Source organism: Ranitomeya imitator, chromosome 2 (assembly GCF_032444005.1).
Source record: "Ranitomeya imitator isolate aRanImi1 chromosome 2, aRanImi1.pri, whole genome shotgun sequence".
Taxonomy (NCBI): domain Eukaryota; kingdom Metazoa; phylum Chordata; class Amphibia; order Anura; family Dendrobatidae; genus Ranitomeya; species Ranitomeya imitator.
Genome location: NC_091283.1, coordinates 272,328,510 through 272,350,827, shown reverse-complemented (window position 1 = coordinate 272,350,827; position 22,318 = coordinate 272,328,510). Strand labels below are relative to the sequence as shown.

General features: G+C 46.1%; 1 protein-coding gene across 2 annotated transcripts in view; it reads right to left on the bottom strand.

The window, feature by feature from the left end:
* DNAH9 (dynein axonemal heavy chain 9) overlaps positions 1 to 22,318 on the bottom strand; it is a 165,720-nt gene that overhangs the window by 35,786 nt on the left and 107,616 nt on the right. For both annotated transcript variants that reach the window (XM_069749229.1, XM_069749230.1), the window contains 11 exons: positions 19,802 to 19,963; positions 19,479 to 19,712; positions 16,192 to 16,452; positions 15,675 to 16,100; positions 13,991 to 14,110; positions 11,594 to 11,782; positions 8,892 to 9,127; positions 8,693 to 8,815; positions 6,678 to 6,882; positions 293 to 457; positions 29 to 169 (listed from right to left, as the gene is read on the bottom strand). In XM_069749229.1, the coding sequence (XP_069605330.1) occupies positions 29 to 169; positions 293 to 457; positions 6,678 to 6,882; positions 8,693 to 8,815; positions 8,892 to 9,127; positions 11,594 to 11,782; positions 13,991 to 14,110; positions 15,675 to 16,100; positions 16,192 to 16,452; positions 19,479 to 19,712; positions 19,802 to 19,963 (2,262 nt within the window). The remainder of the gene's footprint in view (positions 1 to 28; positions 170 to 292; positions 458 to 6,677; positions 6,883 to 8,692; positions 8,816 to 8,891; positions 9,128 to 11,593; positions 11,783 to 13,990; positions 14,111 to 15,674; positions 16,101 to 16,191; positions 16,453 to 19,478; positions 19,713 to 19,801; positions 19,964 to 22,318) is intronic.

Sequence of the window (22,318 nt, the reverse complement as noted above, 5' to 3'; positions counted from 1 at the left end):
GTGATGACTGCCTGTGGGGGGCTCTGACCTTCAGGGAGAACTGGTACATGGGATGGATCTTGTTCAGGTCATTCATGATGAAGTAGAGCAGTGAGGCACGGGCAGCGGCGGGACGATAGTGCTCCCGGGCTTCGTTCAGTTTCACTTCCGTCACTTTGGCTTCTTGAACCTGGAGATAAAAATATACAAACAATTCACCGATGTCTTCTACATCCGGCGTATGCAGAGAAACGCTCCCCTAATAACATATTTGGGAATTGCTCTTTAAGCAGTTGTCTCGCCTATCACTTGCCTTCTCTTCGATTTCGGCCGCAGTCTTCTTGGTGATCTCCAGGTTCTCCACCAGTTCCACGTCCCCGAGGAAGTTTCCAGAGGCGGACGACAGGCGGGACAGCAGGTTGTCCTCCAGGGTCTTCAGGGTGATCTTGAACCCGTTCTGCTGCTTGGTCAGATTGGACTGGAACAAGAAAAGAAAGTCACAAGAATCTGAGTTGCCGAGGACCGCGTCAAGATCCGGGTATGATCCATCCGTGAATCCACCCGACTACCTGCCTTTCTAGGCTCCAGCAGTAAATCTGCAGTTATTCCTCCAAAGTAATCCTTTGCGTCTAAAGAGATATTTGGTATTCACAGCAAGCAGAAAAGTGAGATGTTCTTGCTTTAGTATTAAGGAGTGTACTATGCTGACATCTAGTGGTCAAATATCAATACTACAATGTTTTATCATTTTTTGTTTTCTTTTTATTCTTTGACCAAATAATAAAAATATCTGGTATATCAGTCTCTTTTTTGATGACCACGTCACTTTAAGGTGCTGCAGTATTACAAATACCATTTAAAGACCCAGATTCTCATATGGTATTTATAATTCTGCTCTCGCTTCGATAACAGTGGGGAATATTAGCCACCAAAATTGCTCCAGACCAATCATGGGGATGCGTGAGTCATGAAATTCCTGCTCCAACAGTATAACAGCCGCCATTTTTCCATGAGATCAGATAGAAATTAGTTGACATTTCATCTTTACAGCAAGCAGAAAAGCAAGATCTTGTTGCTCCACCAATCGAGACTGTACAATGCTGACATCTAGTGGTCAAAAAGGCAAACTACAATGATTTTATAATTTCTGTTTTTGTTAAAAAAGTAACCTGAGGACAGCATCCCCTTAAGATGTTGCAGTGATATAAATATTATGTGACCAGACCGTTTTTGTCACATGATTTTTATATATATATATATATATATATATATATATATATATATATATATATATATATACACACACACACATATACATATATATTACCATCCTCCGCACCCCAGTCAGTACCACAAGTCCCAGCTCTGCTTCCAGAAACTTCTGGGAGGAAGATGAACAAAGAATTGTGATAGTGATCAGGCGCCTTAAGGAGCGCCTCTCCCCGCCGTGGACGCCCGTCTTAATCTGAGCATCTCTGATTGCGGCCGCGTCTTCCTGGATGTGTTTGTATTGAAAAGTGAGAAATGTTCCGATTCATCTTCCCTCCTGATTACTGCAGATAAGAAACTTTCCTCCCGCATGGAATTATCCGTCTATCTCACACCGAGGCAGCAACATTTATTTTCCAAAGTCCAAATATTTTAAAGGGAAATGTAACATCACATATTTTTACTGGGCACCAAAGATGTATCAGCCCCGTAGATGGCGCTCCGACACACGAATCTGTGCTATACTGGCTGCTCCATTACTACAAACGAGATTGCTGACAGTACGTGAAGGGAAGAGCGACTGCAGGGAGGAGATTGCTGACAGTACCCAAAGGAAGAGCGACTGCAGGGAGGAGACTGCTGACAGTACCCAAAGGAAGAGCGGCTGCAGGGAGGAGATTGCTGACAGTACCCAAAGGAAGAGCGACTGCAGGGAGGAGATTGCTGACAGTACCCAAAGGAAGAGCGGCTGCAGGGAGGAGATTGCTGACAGTACCCAAAGGAAAAGCGGCTGCAGGGAGGAGATTGCTGACAGTACCCAAAGGAAGAGCGGCAGCAGGGAGGAGATTGCTGACAGTACCCAAAGGAAGAGCGACTGCAGGGAGGAGATTGCTGACAGTACCCAAAGGTAGAGCGACTGCAGGAAGGAGATTGCTGACAGTACCCAAAGGAAGAGCGACTGCAGGGAGGAGATTGCTGACAGTACGTGAAGGGAAGAGCGACTGCAGGGAGGAGATTGCTGACAGTACCCAAAGGAAGAGCGGCTGCAGGAAGGAGATTGCTGACAGTACCCAAAGGAAGAGCGACAGCAGGGAGGAGATTGTTGACAGTACCCAAAGGAAGAGCGACTGCAGGGAGGAGATTGCTGACAGTACCCAAAGGAAGATCGACTGCAGGAAGGAGATTGCTGACAGTACCCAAAGGAAGCGCGACTGCAGGGAGGAGACTGCTGACAGTACCCAAAGGAAGAGCGACTGCAGGGAGGAGATTACTGACAGTACCCAAAGCAGGAGCGGCTGCAGGGAGGAGATTACTGACAGTACCCAAAGGAGGAGCGACTGCAGGGAGGAGATTGCTGACAGTACCAAAGGTAAAGCAACTGCAGGGAGGAGATTGCTGACAGTACCCAAAGAAGGAGCGACTGCAGGGAGGAGATTGCTGACAGTACCCAAAGGAAGAGCGGCTGCAGGGAGGAGATTGCTGACAGTACCCAAAGGAAGTGCGACTGCAGGGAGGAGACTGCTGACAGTACCCAAAGGAAGAGCGACTGCAGTGAGGAGATTGCTGACAGTGCCCAAAGGAAGAGCGAATGCAGGGAGGAGATTGCTGACAGTACCCAAAGGAAGAGCGACTGCAGGGAGGAGATTGCTGACAGTATCCAAAGGAAGAGCGACTGCAGAGAGGAGATTGCTGACAGTACCCAAAGGAAGAGCGACTACAGGGAGGAGATTGCTGACAGTACCCAAAGGAAGAGCGGCAGCAGGGAGGAGATTGCTGACAGTACCCAAAGGAAGAGCGACTGCAGGGAGGAGATTACTGACAGTAGCAGGGAGGAGATTACTGACAGTACCCAAAGGAGGAGCGGCTGCAGGGAGGAGATTACTGACAGTACCCAAAGGAGGAGCGACTGCAGGGAGGAGATTGCTGACAGTACCAAAGGTAGAGCAACTGCAGGGAGGAGATTACTGACAGTACCCAAAGGTAGAGCGACTGCAGGGAGGAGATTGCTGACAGTACCCAAAGGTAGAGCGACTGCAGGAAGGAGATTGCTGACAGTACCTAAAGGAGCAGCGGCTGCAGGGAGGAGATTCCTGACAGTACCCAAAGGAAGAGCGACTGCAGGAAGGAGATTACTGACAGTACCCAAAGGAAGAGCGACTGCAGGAAGGAGATTGCTGACAGTACCCAAAGGAAGAACGACTGCAGGGAGGAGATTGCTGACAGTACCCAAAGGAAGAGCGACTGCAGGAAGGAGATTGCTGACAGTACCCAAAGGAAGAGCGACTTCAGGGAGGAGATTGCTGACAGTACCCATAGGAAGAGCGGCTGCAGGGAGGAGATTGTTGACAGTACCCAAAGGAAGAGCGACTGCAGGGAGGAGATTGCTGACAGCACCCAAAGCAAGAGCGACTGCAGGGAGGAGATTGCTGACAGTACCCAAAGGAAGAGCGACTGCAGGAAGGAGATTGCTGACAGTACCCAAAGGAAGAGCGACTGCAGGGAGGAGATTGCTGACAGTACCCAAAGGAAGAGCGACTGCAGGGAGGAGATTGCTGACAGTACCTAAAGGAAGAGCGACTGCAGGAAGGAGATTGCTGACAGTACCCAAAGGAAGAGCGACTGCAGGGAGCAGATTGCTGACAGTACCCAAAGGAAGAGCGACTGCAGGAAGGAGATGGCTGACAGTACCCAAAGGAAGAGCAGCTGCAGGGAGGAGATTGCTGACAGTACCCAAAGGAAGAGCGACTGCAGGGAGGAGATTGCTGACAGTACCCAAAGGAAGAGCGACTGCAGGGAGGAGATTGCTGACAGTACCCAAAGGAAGAGCGACTGCAGGGAGGAGATTGCTGACAGTACCCAAAGGAGGAGCGGCTGCAGGGAGGAGATTACTGACAGTACCCAAAGGAAGAGCGACTGCAGGGAGGAGATTGCTGACAGTACCCATAGGAAGAGCGGCTGCAGGGAGGAGATTGCTGACAGTACCCAAAGGAAGAGCGACTGCAGGGAGGAGATTACTGACAGTACCCAAAGGAAGAGCGGCTGCAGGAAGGAGATTGCTGACAGTACCCATAGGAAGAGCGACTGCAGGGAGGAGATTACTGACAGTACCCAAAGGAAGAGCGACTGCAGGGAGGAGATTACTGACAGTACCCAAAGGAAGAGCGACCGCAGGGAGGAGATTGCTGACAGTACCCATAGGAGGAGCGGCTGCATGGAGGAGATTGCTGACAGTACCCAAAGGAAGAGCGACTGCAGGAAGGAGATTGCTGACAGTACCCAAAGGAGGAGCGGCTGCAGGGAGGAGATTACTGACAGTACCCAAAGGAAGACCGACTGCAGGGAGGAGATTGCTGACAGTACCCAAAGGAAGAGCGACTGCAGGGAGGAGACTGCTGACAGTACCCAAAGGAAGAGCGACTGCAGGGAGGAGACTGCTGACAGTACCCAAAGGAAGAGCGACTGCAGGGAGGAGACTGCTGACAGTACCCAAAGGAAGAGCGGCAGAAGGGAGGAGATTGCTGACAGTACCCAAAGGAAGAGCGGCTGCAGAGAGGAGATTGCTGACAGTACCCAAAGGAAGAGAAGCTGCAGGGAGGAGACTGCTGACAGTACCCAAAGGAAGAGCGGCAGAAGGGAGGAGATTGCTGACAGTACCCAAAGGAAGAGCGGCTGCAGAGAGGAGATTGCTGACAGTACCCAAAGGAAGAGAAGCTGCAGGAAGGAGATTGCTGACAGTACCCAAAGGAAGGGCGACTGCAGGGAGGAGATTGCTGACAGTACGTGAAGGGAAGAGCGGCTGCAGAGAGTCTGTATGAAACTTTCACTCTCTGGGAGGAAGAGGACTAGTAGTCCTGTGCCCCGTATTGGAAGTAGCAATCCTAACAGTCAATGTCGATTCTTTAACGAGCCTTGTCACATGACTTAGGATAATAACTAAACCAGAATCTCAATTTGCAGACACAGTTTCGGGGTACTGCCCCTCATCAGTGCAAAGCGGAGATCTGGTTTGGCTGATTGAGAGGCATCTGTGACTCAGAGACAATTGCATTCCCACCTACAACCACCGGAGGGAACCCAAGAGCAGAATTCACAACACAGTACCCAAAGGAAGAGTGATTGCAGGAAGGAGATTGCTGACAGCACCAAAAGGAAGAGCGGCTACAGGGAGGAGATTGCTGACAGTACCCAAAGGAAGAGCAACTGCAGGGAGGAGATTGCTGACAGTACCCAAAGGAAGAGCGACTGCAGGGAGGAGACTGCTGACAGTACCCAAAGGAAGAGCGACTGCAGGGAGGAGACTGCTGACAGTACCCAAAGGAAGAGCAGCAGCAAGGAGGAGATTGCTGGCAGTACCCAAAGGAAGAGCGGCTGCAGGGAGGAGATTGCTGACAGCACCCAAAGGAAGAGCGACTGCAGGAGGAGATTGCTGACAGTACCCAAAGGAAGAGAAGCTGCAGGAAGGAGATTGCTGACAGTACCCAAAGGAAGAGCGACTGCAGGGAGGATATTGCTGACAGTACTCAAAGGAAGAGCGACTGCAGGGAGGAGATTGCTGACAGTACCCAAAGGAAGAGCGACTGCAGGGAGGAGATTGCTGACAGTACGTGAAGGGAAGAGCGGCTGCAGAGAGTCTGTATGAAACTTTCGCTCTCTGGGAGGAAGAGGACTAGTAGTCCTGTGCCCCCTATTGGAAGTAGCAATCCTAACAGTCAATGTCGATTCTTTAACGAGCCTTGTCACATGACTTAGGATAATAACCAAACCAGAATCTCAATTTGCAGACACTGTGTTTCGGGGTACTGCCCCTCATCAGTGCAAAGCGGAGATCTGGTTTGGCTGATTTAGAGGCGTCTGACCGGGATCCAAGTAGTATCGTTTCTCCTTGCGGAGAGTGACATGATAAGCATGTCGAGGTGAGGAGACTTAAAGCCGCAATGCTCCTCTGGGAAATATGCAAATTGTCTCTTCAGAGAGGAAGAGGACTAGAACTCTAGTGCCACCTATTGGAAGTAGCAATCCTAACAGTCAATGTCGACTCTTTAACGGAGAAACGATACTTCTTGGATCCCGGTCAGACGCCTCTCAATCAGCCAAACCAGATCTCCACTTTGCACTGACGAGGGGCAGTACCCCAAAACACAGTGTCTGCAAATTGAGATTCTGGTTTGGCTATTATCCTAAGCAATGTGACAAGGCTCGTTAAAGAGTCGACATTGACTGTTAGGATTGCTACTTCCAATAGGTGGCACTAGAGTTCTAGTCCTCTTTCTCTCTGAAGAGACAATTTGCATATTTCCCAGAGGAGCATTGCGGCTTTAAGTCTCCTCACCTCGACATGCTTATCATGTCACTCTCCGCAAGGAGAAACGATACTTCTTGGATCCCGCTCTCTGGGAGGACACAGGTAATACATTTTCTTATGACACATTATCATTGATGCTACACTTGGAGTTCGGCTGACGTTACCACCTTCCAGCCCTCGCCATTACCTTCAGCTCCTCCAGGTCGGGCCGCTCCATGCTCACTACAGCCGCCAGCAGCTGGTCCTCCAGGCCGTCCCGGGTGACTGTGAAGTTGATGAGAGTGCACTGCGCCTGCATCTCGGGCTGGTAATGCGGGTTGGCAAGTTTCGTGTGCAGGATCAAGCGGAAGTTGGGGCTGTACTCGCACTCCTTGTCACCAATCTTAATGCACCTGAGAGACGGAGGACAAGCGGAAGTCAGCGGAGTTCACAAGCGGATGCACTGCGGGGAGCCATGCGCGCTGGGTTAGGATTGCTCTGTATATTGCGCCATTTTCATCAGATTGATGGTGCCTCCTCTCCTCCAAAAAACGTAGTAAAATGTCATTAATATAAGTAGAAATCATCATTGATTTGGCATCATTGACTTTCAATACCTCTGCTTCCTGACAATGTCGTCATCTGATCTGCTGCCAGGCACCTGACAATAGTTCTCTGGTGTCCTGTAGGGGTGCCGCTAATGTCATTTACTACCTGTTGACTTTCCAGATGCAACCGTCGACTGTACTAACTGGTGTCTTAAAGGAAACCTGACACTCCTTACAAACCCCCTGAAAAGTGCTGTACCACTGAGGGGCAATCCTATGGGGTCAGGACATAACTTATGGACCAGTGGAGGTCTGACTGATTATATGAGATGCCCTGTGGTCAGCAGGGAGTGGCGGCGATTGCTGCACTTCGTATCCTGCACATGCGGGGCCATCACTGCATTCCAACGTGTATCTCACAGCCCCCTCCTCAGTATTGGTGGGGTCCCCCGATCGGTCTGCAAGGCGTCAGCTCTTCTTTGGGTGGAACAGGTGGTCATGTATGTGTCTGTGTGAGTGACAATCATCTGTCTAGTAGTGTAGATAGCACGAGGGCAGAGGTGGCGGCCGCATCCAGTCCACTCATATGGAGAGATAATTACAGCTACCTTCAGTGTGCAGAGCGCAGCAGCCTATGATGATCTGACTGCTGCGCTCTGCACATTCACCATCACCATACAGAGCAGAGAGGCCAAAGGCAACGTCAGTTCCTCTGCTGTGTTCTGCAGGGGCCAAGCTCAGTAAGTGTTCAGAGCGCAGCAGTCGGTGATGATCTGACTGCTGCGCTCTGCACATTCACCATCACCATCCAGAGCAGAGAGGCCAAAGACGACGTCAGTTCCTCTGCTGTGTTCTGCAGGGGCCAATCTCAATAAGTGTTCAGTGCACAGAGCGCAGCAGTCGGTGATGATCTGAATGATGCACGCTGCACATTCACCATCACCATCCAGAGCAGAGAGGCCAAAGACGACGTCAGTTCCTCTGCTGTGTTCTGCAGGGGCCAAGCTCAGTAAGTGTTCAGAGCGCAGCAGTCGGTGATGATCTGACTGCTGCATTCTGCACATTCACCATCACCATACAGAGCAGAGAGGCCAAAGACGATGTCAGTTCCTCTGCTGTGTTCTGCAGGGGCCAAGCTCAATAAGTGTTCAGTGTGCAGCAGTCGGTGATGATCTAACTGCTGCGCGCTGCACATTCACCATCACCATACAGAGCAGAGAGGCCAAAGACGACGTCAGTTCCTCTGCTGTGTTCTGCAGGGGCCAAGCTCAGTAAGTGTTCAGTGCGCAGAGTGCAACAGTTGGTGATGATCTGAATGCTGCGCTCTGCATAGTCAGATCATCCCTGGCTGCGTTGCTAAAGATGAGAAACCCATCAGTGATGGTGCAGGGCTCATTCAGGATTGCACAGTCCTCCTCCGAGTTGCCCTCGGAGTTGCATAAAGCTTCTGTAATTAAAGTGCACCTCTGCAATTGTAAACATCTGTTACCCATCCAGGGGTACAACGGAGGTGATCTGCAACCTTACCCCAGGCTGAACCCTAAGCTCGGCCTCTTCACCTGCCCAGGGGATGGGTGATCGCTTTTTGCGGACTGGATTATCCCTTTAATTGTGGGGTCATCTGTGAGAATACACGACGCTGGACCCCAGCTGTGACTTCACTTTTGGGATTTACCTTCCTTTCTTGATGGTTTCTCTTCCCAGCAGGGGTCCCAGCACCGGATCCACGCTCTCCTCTAGGTTCTCGATCAGCACCACGTCCCCGCCGGCCAACGCTCGCTCCAGGGTGTCCAGGTACCTGCAGAGAGTCGGCAGATGTTAGTGTGGCCTGCCTGGCACTTTAGTGGGCGCGCTCCCACCACCCGGATACGAACCCTCTCTGTCCGATCCTGACCACTCGCAGCTCTTCTCCATACTTGTTCTTGATCCACTTGATCCCTTGTAGCTGGGGGTCCACCATGAGCGGCCATCTCTCGCAGCTGGTGAGGATGGTGGCGTTCTCCGTTGACATGCGGTCGGCAGGAAGTCCTTCATTCTGCCATGCTGCGATGTCGGCGTCATCAGTCAGCATGGTCAGGGGGTCCAGAGACTCGGTCACTGGGATGGGGACCTCGAGACAGAGCAGAGGTAATGAGGGGCAGCGAGGGGCTTGTATGTGCAGCTGGAGAGCAGCTACAGACGGCGACAGTCTGTGCCAGAGATACATAAGAGAAGAAGCAAAGTCCCCAGCAGCACAGAGTATTTCAGGATAGCTCTGTGCCGATGATATGGACAGCAGTGATGCACACAGGATGGCGAGTGCGTCCTGCTTCTCTGGGCAGTGTGGCGGGTATTTTTCTGACGGACACGTGGCTGATGACCCCGGCTGTGAGACCCTTGTGGATGTGCTTTCCTCTGTTCTGCTTCATTCCTCTCATACATAATCAGTAAATAACGCAGAGACCCCCGCGCCTCGCCACCGCTGATCTGCTGCACAAACAGCATAGTCCCAGCATGGCCCCCCCCTGACTCCTCCGCTATCCCCGGGGCGATCCTCTAAATTCATCTTCCCTGTGTATAATCTGACTATTAACATGTATCCCGAGAGAAAAGTCACTGTCCCGATCTTAAAGGTGCAGGCAATCACCTCCTACTTATATTTCTGTTACACCCTGAGCAGCATTTATAATGCTTCCTGTCTGCATTCAGTCTGTAGAAGCCGACATCTCCCCGCCACCCTGCTCACGCCATGTCATGTACTGTATCTATGTATCTATGGTATCTGTATAATAGACACAGCTTTATCATGCACTGTATTTATGTATCTATGTAATAATGTAATAGACGCAGCTGTATCATGTACTGTACCTATGTATCTATGGTATCTGTATAATAGATGCAGCTGTATCATGTGCTGTATCTACAGTATCTGTATAATTGATGCAGCTTTATCATGTACTGTATTTATGTATCTATGGTATCTGTATAATAGACACAGCTTTATCATGTACTGTAGCTATGGTATCTGTATAATAGACACAGCTTTATCATGCACTGTATTTATGTATCTATGTAATAGATGCAGCTGTATCATGTACTGTATCTATGTAGCTATGGTATCTGTATAATAGATGCAGCTGTATCATGTGCTGTATCTACAGTATCTGTATAATAGACTCAGCTTTATCATGTACTGTATTTATGTATCTATGGTATCTGTATAATAGACACAGCTTTATCATGTACTGTATCTATGTATCTATGGTAATTGTATAATAGACGCAGCTGTATCATGTACTGTATCTATGTATCTATGGTATATGTGTAATAGACGCAGCTGTATCATGTACCATATCTTTGTATCGATGGTATGTGTATAATATTGGCAGCTGTATCATGTACTGTATCTATGTATCTATGATATTATTATTTATTATTAGAGCGCCATTTATTCCATGGCGCTTTACATGTGAGGAGGGGTATACATATAACAATACAAGTCATAACTGGTACAGAAGGAGAGAGGACCCTGCCCGCGAGAGCTTACAATCTACAAGGGATGGGTGAGGATACAGTACGTGAGGATATAGCTGGTCGTGCAGTGGTTTGGTCATGTTCTTTTTGAAGGTTTCGATGGTAGGTGAGAGTCTGATATATTGTGGTAGAGAGTTCCAGAGTAGGGGAAGCACAAGAGAAATCTTGTATGCGATTGTGAGAAGAGGAGATAAGAGGGGAATAGAGAAGGAGATCTTGTGAGGATCGGAGGTTGCGTGTAGGAAAGTACCGGGAGACGAGGTCACAGATGCATGGAGGAGATAGGTTGTGGATGGCTTTGTACGTCATGGTTAGGGTTTTGTACTGGAGTCTCTGGGCAATGTGTAGCCAGTGAAGGGATTGACAGAGGGGAGAGGCCAGGAAATAGCGGGGGGACAGGTGCATTAGTCGGGCAGCTGAATTTAGAATAGATTGGAGGGGTGCGAGAGTGTTAGAGGGGAGACCACAGAGCAGGAGATTGTAGTAGTCAAGGCGAGAGATGATGAGGGCATGGACTAGGGTTTTTGCAGATTCTTGGTTGAGGAATGTACGGATCCGGGAAATATTTTTGAGTTGAAGGCGGCAGGAAGTGGAAAGGGCTTGGATATGCGGTTTGAAGGAGAGATCAGTGTGTATCTATGTATCTATGGTATCTGTATAATAGACGCAGCTGTATCATGTACTATATCTATGTATCTATAATATCTGTGTAATAGACACAGCTGTATCATGTACTGTATCTATGTATATATGGTATCTGTATAATAGATGCAGCTGTATCATGTGCTGTATCTACAGTATCTGTATAATAGACGCAGCTGTATCATGTACTGTATCTATGTATCTATGGTATTCATATAATAGATGCAGCTGTATCATATGCTCTATTTGTGTATTAATGATATCAGTATAATAGACGCAGCTGTATCATGTACTGTATCTATGTATCTATGGTATCCGTATAATAGACGGAGCTGTATCATGTACTGTATCTATGGTATCTGTATGATAGACGCAGCTCTGGGTGTGACTGGAGTACTTCTTATCTGAGATGTGGGCTCACCTTCAGCTGCCCCAGGTACGGTTTCCAGGTCTTATCCATGAGGTCCTGTCGGTATTTCTTGGTGAAATAGCCGAGGTAGGAGACGAAGGCGGTGATGACCAGGACGTCCCCACACAAGGTGCTCTCTTGGAGCTTGAAGTTTCTGACGGCTTCGGCCCACCTGACGTTCTCTGAGGCGAGTCCTCCCACCTACATCGGGGTCACGGAATTAGTGTGGAGAGATGCGGCTGCCCCTTTGTGAGGTGCACTATCACATCCTACAGTTCTGGTCAGACCTCACTATGGCAGCTGTCATGGAGCACAGTAGGCCCAGGGCAGCTCACAAAGGGGGTTACCCTGGGAATAACAGTTTATATGGGAGCAATACTTTGTCCTCACAGTACTACTCCATGCCGCCTCGTACAGTGACATGGGCAGCATCTACAATTCTACATCTGGGTCACTGACTATGCAGAGCGTATCAGTCAATGACAAACTCCTCTCGCCTGCTGAACTCTGCATAAAAGCCACAGAGATGACAGAAGACGAGCAGCTGAAGAGTGAAGACAATATTCAATAAAGTGCAAGTCTGCATTCATTACTGGGAGCTGATCTTACATTTTATACTTTTTCTAACCCTAATCACAATAAGGGTTAAACTTAGGTCTAAAGATAAGCTTAGTGTAGGGTTAGGCTTTGGATTAGCCTAAGTGCTAGTGTTGGGTTAGAGTTAGGCTAGGACATGGGTTAGGCCTAAGGTCAAGCTTAGGGATACTCTTTAGGCTAGGGATTGAGTTAGGTTTAAAGCTAAGGATAGGCTTGTAGCCAGAGTTTTGCCAAAGGTTAGGTTTAGGGCTAAGGACTGAGAAAAGCTTAAATGTAGGGTTAATCTTAGAATTAAAATTAAACTTAGAGCTTGAGTTAGCCTAAAGGCTAAAATTGGGATAGAGGTAGGCCTAAGGTTAGGGCTAGGGCTACTTTTTAGTCTAGGGATTGGATTAAGCTTAAAACTAGGATTTCACTAAGGGTTAGGCGTAGGGCTAGGGATTGGGTTAAGCTTAGAGCTAGGGTTAATCTTAGAGTTAGGATGAACACATATGGACGAATTACTTGTGCGAAGATCAGATTGCAATCCTTGGACTGACCGTTGGCTCTCATGACCGGAGCTTGACAGCTGCATAGAAGTACATGCTGTCACGCTCAGGTCAGGAGAGCTAGTCAGTCCAAGCTTTGTCATGCGATCCTCGCTCGATTAATACGGATGTCTGTCTGCGCTCTTAGTGCTAAAATCAGAGCTAGGATCAGACTTAGAGTTAGCCTCAGGACTAGGGACTGGTCTAGTCTTAAAAGGGAACCTGTCACCCCGAAAATCGTGGGTGAGGTAAGCCCACCGGCATCAGGGGCTTATCTGCAGCATTCTGTAATGCTGTAGATAAGCCCCCGATGTTACCTGAAAAAGGAGAAAAAGAGGGCAGAGGATAGTACTGCAGTGCGCAGTCGCCGGAAAGGTCAGAGGCCCGGCGCCTGCGCACTGCAGTACTTTGTCTGCCCTCAACAGGGCAGAGCAAAGTACGCCTGCGCCGGAGCCGTGGCTGAAGATCAGAAGAGGACGTCTTGTAATGAAGATAGGAGGCGCCGCAGCGGACCGGAGACGCCCATCCGACCTGACCAGCAGCGGGAACGCCCCTGGGTGAGTATAATATAACGTCTTTTTCTCCTTTTTCAGGTAACATCGGGGGCTTATCTACAGCATTACAGAATGCTGTAGATAAGCCCCTGATGCCGGTGGGCTTACCTCACCCCCGATTTTCGGGGTGACAGGTTCCCTTTAAAGCTAGGGTTAATCTTAGGGTTAACACTAGGGTTAGTTTTAATACTATGGACTGGGTTAGGCTTAGAGCTAAGTTCAGATTTAGGACTACTTTTTAGGCTAGGGATTTGATTAGGATTAGAGCTAAGGTTAGACTTAGAGTTAAGGTTTCGCTAAGCGCAACAGATTGGTTAAGCTTAGAGCTAGGGTTAAGCTTACAGTTAGCATTAGGGCTAAGGACTAAATTGATCTTAGGGAACAGGCTAGGCTTAAGCTTAGGGTTAGTTGTGGAGAAAAGCACTGTTGCCAAAAACTGTTACACATCCGGCAAAAACAAAAATGAGGATTTTTTTAAATTAATTGTTTATATATTTATGACAATGACTAGGTTTTGTTTTTTTTTACTATTGAGCTTTTTTGATATTTTTTTCTATATGTTTAAAAAAAATATATATATTTTTAAAATTTTAATTAGAAAAAATATAGTCACTGGATGTCGGGTACAATATACTCCAATATTTCTGGGAAACTACCAAGATCAGAATTATCTCTCTTCGCTGTGACTGCACACAGGAGACAGAGCTACAATGATGACACATGACACTTACCAGCCGGTTGGCGAGAGAGATGGTGAGAGCCGTGGCGTCCGCTTCCTGCTGACACTTCAGTTTGTCTGCAGTCGCTTTCTCAAATTTTGCAGTCAGTTTGGCAAGATTCTCATTCAGGAGCTGAAAATAAGAAAAGTCTGTAACATGTGGACCAGGCTCAAAGCTGTATAATAGCAGTTATATTTCTGTGCATTGGAGCAGTATTATAGTAGTTATATTCTTGTACATAAGAGCAGTATTATAGTAGTTATATTCTGGTACATAGGAGCAGTATTATAGTAGTTATATTCTTGTACATAGGGAGCAGTATCATAGTAGTTATATTCTTGCACATAGGAGCAGTATTATAGTAGTTATATTCTTGTACATAGGAGCAGTATTATAGTAGTTATATTCTTGCACATAGGAGCAGTATTATAGTAGTTATATTCTTGTACATAGGAGCAGTATTATAGTAGTTATATTCTTGTACATAGGAGCAGTATTATAGTAGTTATATTCTTGTACATAGGAGCAGTATTATAGTAGTTATATTCTTGTACATAGGAGCAGTATTATAGTAGTTATATTCTTGTACATAGGGGGCAGTATTATAGTAGTTATATTCTTGTACATAGGGGGCAGTATTATAGTAGTTATATTCTTCTATATAGGGGCAGTATTATAGTAGTTATATTCTTGAACATAGGGAGAAGTATTATAGTAGTTATATTCTTGTACATAGGGGCAGTATTATAGTAGTTATATTCTTGTATATAGGGGCAGTATTATAGTAGTTATATTCTTGTACATAGGGAGCAGTATTATAGTAGTTATATTCTTGTACATAGGGGCAGTATTATAGTAGTTATATTCTTGTACATAGGGAGCAGTATTATAGTAGATATATTTTTGTATATAGATGGCAGTATTATGGTAGTTATATTCTTGTTCATAGGAGCAGTATTATAGTAGTTATATTCTTGTACATAGGGAGCAGTATTATAGTAGTTATATTCTTGTATATAGATGGCAGTATTATAGTAGTTATATTCTTGTACATAGGGGCAGTATTATAGCAGTTATATTCTTGTACATAGGAGCAGTATTATAGTAGTTATATTCTTGTACATAGGAGCAGTATTATAGTAGTTATATTCTTGTACATAGGGAGCAGTATCATAGTAGTTATATTCTTGTACATAGGAGCAGTATTATAGTAGTTATATTCTTGTACATAGGGAGCAGTATCATAGTAGTTATATTCTTGTACATAGGAGCAGTATTATAGTAGTTATATTCTTGTACATAGGGGGCAGTATTATAGTAGTTATATTCTTGTATATAGATGGCAGTATTATAGTAGTTATATTCTTGTACATAGGAGCAGTATTATAGTAGTTATAGTCATTTACATAGGAGCAGTATTATAGTAGTTATATTCTTGTACATAGGGGCAGTATTATAGTAGTTATATTCTTGTATATAGGGAGCAGTATTATAGTAGTTATATTCTTGTATATAGGAGGCAGTATTATAGTAGTTATATTCTTGTACATATGAGCAGTATTATAGTAGTTATATTCTTGTACATAGGGGCAGTATTATAGTAGTTATATTCTTGTACATAGGGGGGCAGTATTATAGTAGTTATATTCTTGTACATAGGGGCAGTGCTACAAGATTACATTTCTATAGAACTTACTGCAATTTTGGCTTTGATGGTGGACAGTTTCTCCTCTGCGGCTGCCAACTCAGCGTTTGCTTTGTTCAGTGCTTGGCGTTTGGGCTCCACCTCACAGAAAACCTCATAGAACTTGACAATGTTGATAACCCAGGAGCAGAGTCCAGCAGCGGCGAGGGATTTAGAGGTAATGAATTCTGGGTTGAATTCTGTGTCTTTCAGGTAAGGCTGAATGGCTTTTATGCAGTTTTCATGTATATTTTCCTTATTAAAGTTTATTAGGGAGTCTAAGAAGCCGTCGACTTTGCTCATGACCACTCTGGCGGCTTTCCAGCTCCTGTCCTTTGGGACTCTGCCACCAGGGGCGGTGAGGACCATGACAGCTGCAGTGACATTGGTGACAGCGGAAGGTGGGGAACCGAAAGACTTCAACTCTGTCAGATTGTTCTGTCAAGACAAATAAGCAGATTAGTGCAGAATCAGAGAGACCACTGGGGACACAGACACAGCCCCCCATACTTAGGACATTTGGCAGTACCTTGTTGAGGGTGTTCAGGGCTTCCTGAGCTGCCACTAAAGCCGGTTCAGCTTTAGCCAAATCCGTCTCGCAGTCCCTCTGCTTCTTCCCGACCTCCTCTGCTATGATGGCCACCTTCTTTTCCTCTTCATCAGCCATGGCTTTCTCTTTTCCCACCTTCTCGGTCTCTACCCCAACAACCTGGATCAGTTTATCTGCATCCTCGTTCTTCTGTTTCAGCTCCACCTCTTGTGCTGCGAGTTTGGCTTTCAGATCGTCCACCTGTCATGGGAGACATTGGTATCATTTCATAGGTAACTCGGACCCCGTTGACACATGTATTCCCGACTTGGGACCCACGCAGCTTTAAATGTATTTTTCTGTTGTCTCTGAGCTAGTGGGTTAACAGTAGCTGCTATGATGTCTTCCATATACAGCACATGTTCAGAAGCAGCAGCATTGAGTTTATTATACAGCAGTAATGAGCAGTGTAACTGTGAATCCAGTTCTGAGCCAAGATAAAACACTAAAAGGTTTTAGCAAGGAGGGTAGTAACAACTGTATTAAGCAGTGTAGCTGTGATTTTAGCACTAGTGTGAAATTAAATGTCTACTAGAACACAGCAGCAGCTTAATTGAGGACATTATATTGCAATAATGAGCTGCATAGCTGGGAATCCAGCTTTGGAGAGAGATTAAACATTTATTAAGAAACAGAAGCAACATGGAGGACATTATAGCAAAGTACTGAACAGCTTTGTTGGACTGGGCTAACAGGGGCCCACCAGTAACACTGACTTTGGAGAACCACTGTGATGTTGTGATATGGTGTGTGGGGTACCATTGTGTATGTTCATATTTGTACTGATTTTAGGAGTGCTGTCTTGTTGCTCTGTATCATTATGCGTATTCCCCGTCTTTTCTAGATTCTCAATTACCTTACAAAAGGTCCAAAATTGAATTAGCTTAGTTACCATCTGCAGCCTGAATGTACCCATGCCTCTTGATGAACCCTTGCTGACATTGTTTACATTCATGACCCCTCTGCTCTCCAAATCCGCCCCTGTAGTGCCTTGATCTCTGAGGCATGGTTCCCAGGTCTGGGGGTCTTCCAACCTGTCTTTTTAACCCTGGATATAAGGAGGGAGGCTGAGGAGGACATAAAGAATAGTAAAATAGGTCCTTGTGGGATGCTAATGCTAAGGTCAGCACCCCAGAGAGACTTGGAGAAACTCGGATTACCCTCGAAAATACGGCTGGAGGAGCCTATACGGAGAAGTATCTGGAGCCATATCAATCTCTAAGTGGAGGATTGTGACTCACATCTCCCATGGCATTTTCCAGTTACTGAACTGTATCCATGTTCCTGGACTGTATCAGTGTTCCTGGACTGTATCTGTGTTCCTGGACTGTATCCGTGTGCATGGACTGTATCCGTGTGCCTGGACTACTTCATCCTCTGTATTGAAGATTGTTTTATGGACCTTTCCGTTTGCATGTAATAAAGGTTTGAGGGACTGTTCATTCATCTCTCACTCTGTTGATTGCATGATACCGGAGTAGGACCCCATGACATTCACTGTTTTACTATATGTAAATATTATATTAACCTCATTCAGGAATTTATTTCTGCTTCTATACAATAATGAACTAAATTAGGTAAATAAATGATTAGATGCTGCCACTGTAGTTATATATGAACAATAGTTTATTGTGCAAACTACTGTTCGTATAGTGAGGTTTAATGACCCTTCCTGCACAGGAGCCTGCCAGGATATAGCGCTATTACCTCTGTGAGCCAATCTGAGCCTGCTAAGTAGTGTAACTGTGAATCCAGCACTTAGCGGGATAAAATGCTTATTAGAAAGCATCAGTATAGAATATATTATACAACAACAGAGTGCAGTGTAGATGTGAATCCAGCTCTGGGGTGAGATAAAACACTTGCCAGAATTAAGCAGCATGAAAAACATTGTACAGCTGTACTGAGCAGTGTAGCGGTGAATCCTATTCTGGGCTGAAATAAAACACCAACTAGAAAGCAGCAGCATGAAGGACATCATATGGAAATACTGAGCAGAGTCGATTTGAATCCTGTACTAGATTACAATAAAACACCTGCTACATTGACGCAGCATGGAGGACATTATACAGCAGTAGTCAGAAGGGTGGCTGTGAATCCAGCACAGGGTAGAGATAAAATGCTTACTAGAAACCATAGGTATAGGGACATTATACAACAGCAATGAGCAGTGTACATGTGAATCCAGCTCTAGAGTGAGATAAAACACTTATTTGTAGATAGAATCTGCAGCATAGAGTACATTAAAGAACTGTAGTGAGCAGGTAAGGGGTTTTCTTTCTAGAAAATAGCAGTATGGAGGACACTATACCGCTGTACTGAGCAGAGTAACTGAGATTCCAGCATTAGGTTGAGATATAACACTTGTTGGAAAGCAGGGGTCTCACTTTATCTGCTCCTTCCCCTCCCTAATACATAAATGTCAGTAAGCAGCTATAATCTGATTTCTCAGTGAGCTTGCAGTCTATCTTGACTTAAGTAGGACTAAATGAAGCAGTTTTGTCAGCGCGAATGAGGAAAGCAGTGAGATGAGAAGTGGCTCATGAATGGAGAAAGACACATATTTCCATGCTCAGGTATATTTCCTTATATTATTCCATAGTACTGTTGATCTATTTAAAGTTTGTGGAAGTGATAATGACTATTTAATGGTTGCTCATAAGACCTCATTTTTTGTTGGCGAGATAAAGCGCGGGTGTAAGCAGAATGTGCTGCAATTCTCACAATTGCTGGGGAAACAATCTTTTAAGCCTACAGAGAAAACTTAGGAATTGAACTGTTGGTTGTGGAGATATGAGGAGCGAGGTGCGTCATGGCCGGCTGTGGTGGCGGCGAGGCGGTCTGATATCATGTAGGAGTCTGAGATTAGAAGGGTAGAGAGTCATATGGGATTAACCTTACGGTGGTACGGCCTTGTTGGAGCAATTACTGAGAGGAGACGTTGGCAGCACAGAGGCTCGGGGGATTATATAGGTTTTGAAACAGAATATATTACTCGTACTCATATGGTCAGATGCAGTGTCAGACTGAAGAACACCGGGCCCACCGAGAGTTTGATTCTGAGGGCCCACCATTCTCCCCCACTCAAGAGCCCATAGCAGATGCAAGGTTTGCACTATAAACTCTCATGAAGAAGAAGCCAAGGCCCACCAGAGGATTCTCCGGTTCTCTGGTGGGCCAGTCCAATCCTGGCCAGATGTCCTGCCGTGTACAGTCCCGGGTCATACCTGCGCAGAGGTACTGTTCAGCTTCTCCAAGCCATTCTCCAGACGCTCCATCTTGGCAGCGAGCTCCTTGCGCTTCTTGCTCAGTAGGTTCTGGTAGAGCTTGATCTGCTCCAGGAAAGACTTGGGGGTGGTGTAATTGTAGCGCCGCTCGTTGCCCAGGTAAGATTTGGACATCTCGTTCACACTGGTGTGCACGTACGCCATGAACTTACTTATGGAGTCCTTCACAGGAGCCTGAGGAGGAGCAAATAAAAACAGAAAGGCAGTAAAATATACCACCTGTGCCAATCACAAAAAAGCTGCAGGGGAGAGTGGAACCTCACCTCAATGTTCTCAGTTTCTTGGAGGAAGCGCAAGCTGACGGACTCCAGCGCCTCCTGTGGCCACTCATGGAACCAGTTAATGGCCGTGCAGTTTACCACGGCAGGAAATTTTCTACTCCGAACCCGTAACTTATTACCAACCGGAGAGAAACAGAGAGCAACCTACAAGGGAGGAAGGGAAACAGGTGAGTACGAGAAATGGGAGATATTCCTCATATATGAGAGGACTATACGCAAAGATATTACCATAGCGACTATCTATAGGGAGCAGTATGATAAAAGTTATCTTCCTGTACATAGGGGAAGTATTATAGTAGTATTATATTATTATATTATAGTATTATAGTATTATATTATAGTAGTATTATAGTAGCTCATGTGACCGCCACGCGGCCGATCGGAGGCCGCAACGTCGTTCTCAGGTCCTAAATTCCTAGAATGAGGGGTTTGGGGCCTGGGAGTGGCGTCGCGGCTTCTGGTTGGTCGCGTGCCGCTTATGTGGCCGCCACGCGGCCGGTCGGGGGCCGCGGCGTCATTCGCAGGTCCTAAATTCCTAGAATGGGGAGTTTGGGGCCTGGGAGTGACGTCGCGGCTTGTGATTGGTCGCGTGGCGGTCGCATGGGCGGCACGCGACCGGTCGGAAGCCGTGACGTCATGGAAGTCCCTAAACGCGCTAATTTTGGACGGGGAGGGCTGCCGGTTGCCGGCGTTGATGTCCGGGGGCCTCCGGAGAGGTAGGTATATCAATATTTTTTATTTTGGTTCTTTGTTTTACACATTAATATGGATCCGATACCGATTCCCGATATCACAAAAATATCGGAACTCGGTATCGGAATTCTGATACCGCAGGTATCGGCCGATACCCGATACTTGCGGTATCGGAATGCTCAACACTATTAGGCAGTTAACTGGTTCATGCAGCTTTACATGAACACCCGAGCCTTACACTATGGCTGGTCCGAATAACTATAGCAATTGTTACCATCCACCTCTCGTGTCTCCCCTTTTCCCCATAGTTTGTAAGCTTGCGAGCAGGGCCCTCATTCCTCCTGGTATCTGTTTTGAACTGTATTTCTGTTATGCTGTAATGTCTATTGTCTGTACAAGTCCCCTCTATAATTTGTAAAGCGCTGCGGAATATGTTGGCGCTATATAAATAAAAATTATTATTATTATTATATATATATTATTATATTCTTGTAAATAGGGGCAGTATTATAATAATAATAATAATAATAATAATCTTTATTTATATAGCGCCAACATATTCCGCAGCGCTTTACAGTTTAACAGCTTCAAACACAACAGTCATAAGTAACAATGTTTTTTTTTTTTTATTTAAATAGATTTTTATTAACAATATAAAGAAGAACATCAGAATGCCATTTACATTGCAATATGTTACATACACATTTTCTTATTTTAATAAACCCCAACATTACCCCAACAGCCCCCCTCCCCCATAAGACAGCTCATCCCCAATCTGCACTCCTCTGAGGCCATCTCTGCCTCGAGTAATTTACCCTTATCCAGGTCTTAAGATACCCGACTTATTACTCCTCAATCCAGCTCAAGCCATGGAGACCACATTCTATTAAACATTTCTATTTTCCCCCTTTTTTTGTACACCCCCTTTTCCAATTTTAGACCATGTTGTACATATTGGAGAAATTCCCTCCTCGCAGGTGGTTCTGCGTTTATCCAATTTCGTGCTATCACTTTCCTAGCCATATATAGTAGCCTAGCGATTGCAATCTTCCAGGAGTTGTCAACTCCAATTTCTTCCACATATCCCAGCAAGCATATTATCGGATCTCTAAGAACTCTACACTTATACGCTACTTCAACCCGGCTCAAAACCACCACCCAAAAAGCAGCCAGCCTAGGACACGTCCACATCATGTGATATATTCCTGCATTCTCACTCGCACACCTCGGGCACTCAGAATTGGCACGCAACCCCGCTTTGTGTAGCACTTCCGGAGATTTATATACTCTGTGCAAAATATATAGCTGCGAGAGTCTATATGGTTCACTCAAGGATAGTCGCGGAACCCACTCCATCACCGATTCCCAGGTTTCATTCTCCATCGGCCCCACGTCTCTCTCCCATTTAGCTCTCGCCTTTATAGGGAAATCTAGCAGAAACGTGTGCATAAGGTCCTTATATAGGGTGGAAATAACTCCCCTTGTAGTCCCGTCACCACACACATACTCCAAAACTATATCATCTTGAATCCTGATATTAGCTTTCTTATTCTGAGCTCCAAAGGCATGTCTCATCTGCGCATACTGATATTCCCCTGTGGATCTCAGACCAAACTCTACCTGCAATTGGGAAAAGGGTTTCAATGCTTGTTGCTGGATTATCTGGTGAACAAAGCAAATTTTCCCCATAGTTTGTAAGCTTGCGAGCAGGGCCCTCACTCCTCCTGGTATCTGTTTTGAACTGTATTTCTGTTATGCTGTAATGTCTATTGTCTGTACAAGTCCCCTCTATAATTTGTAAAGCGC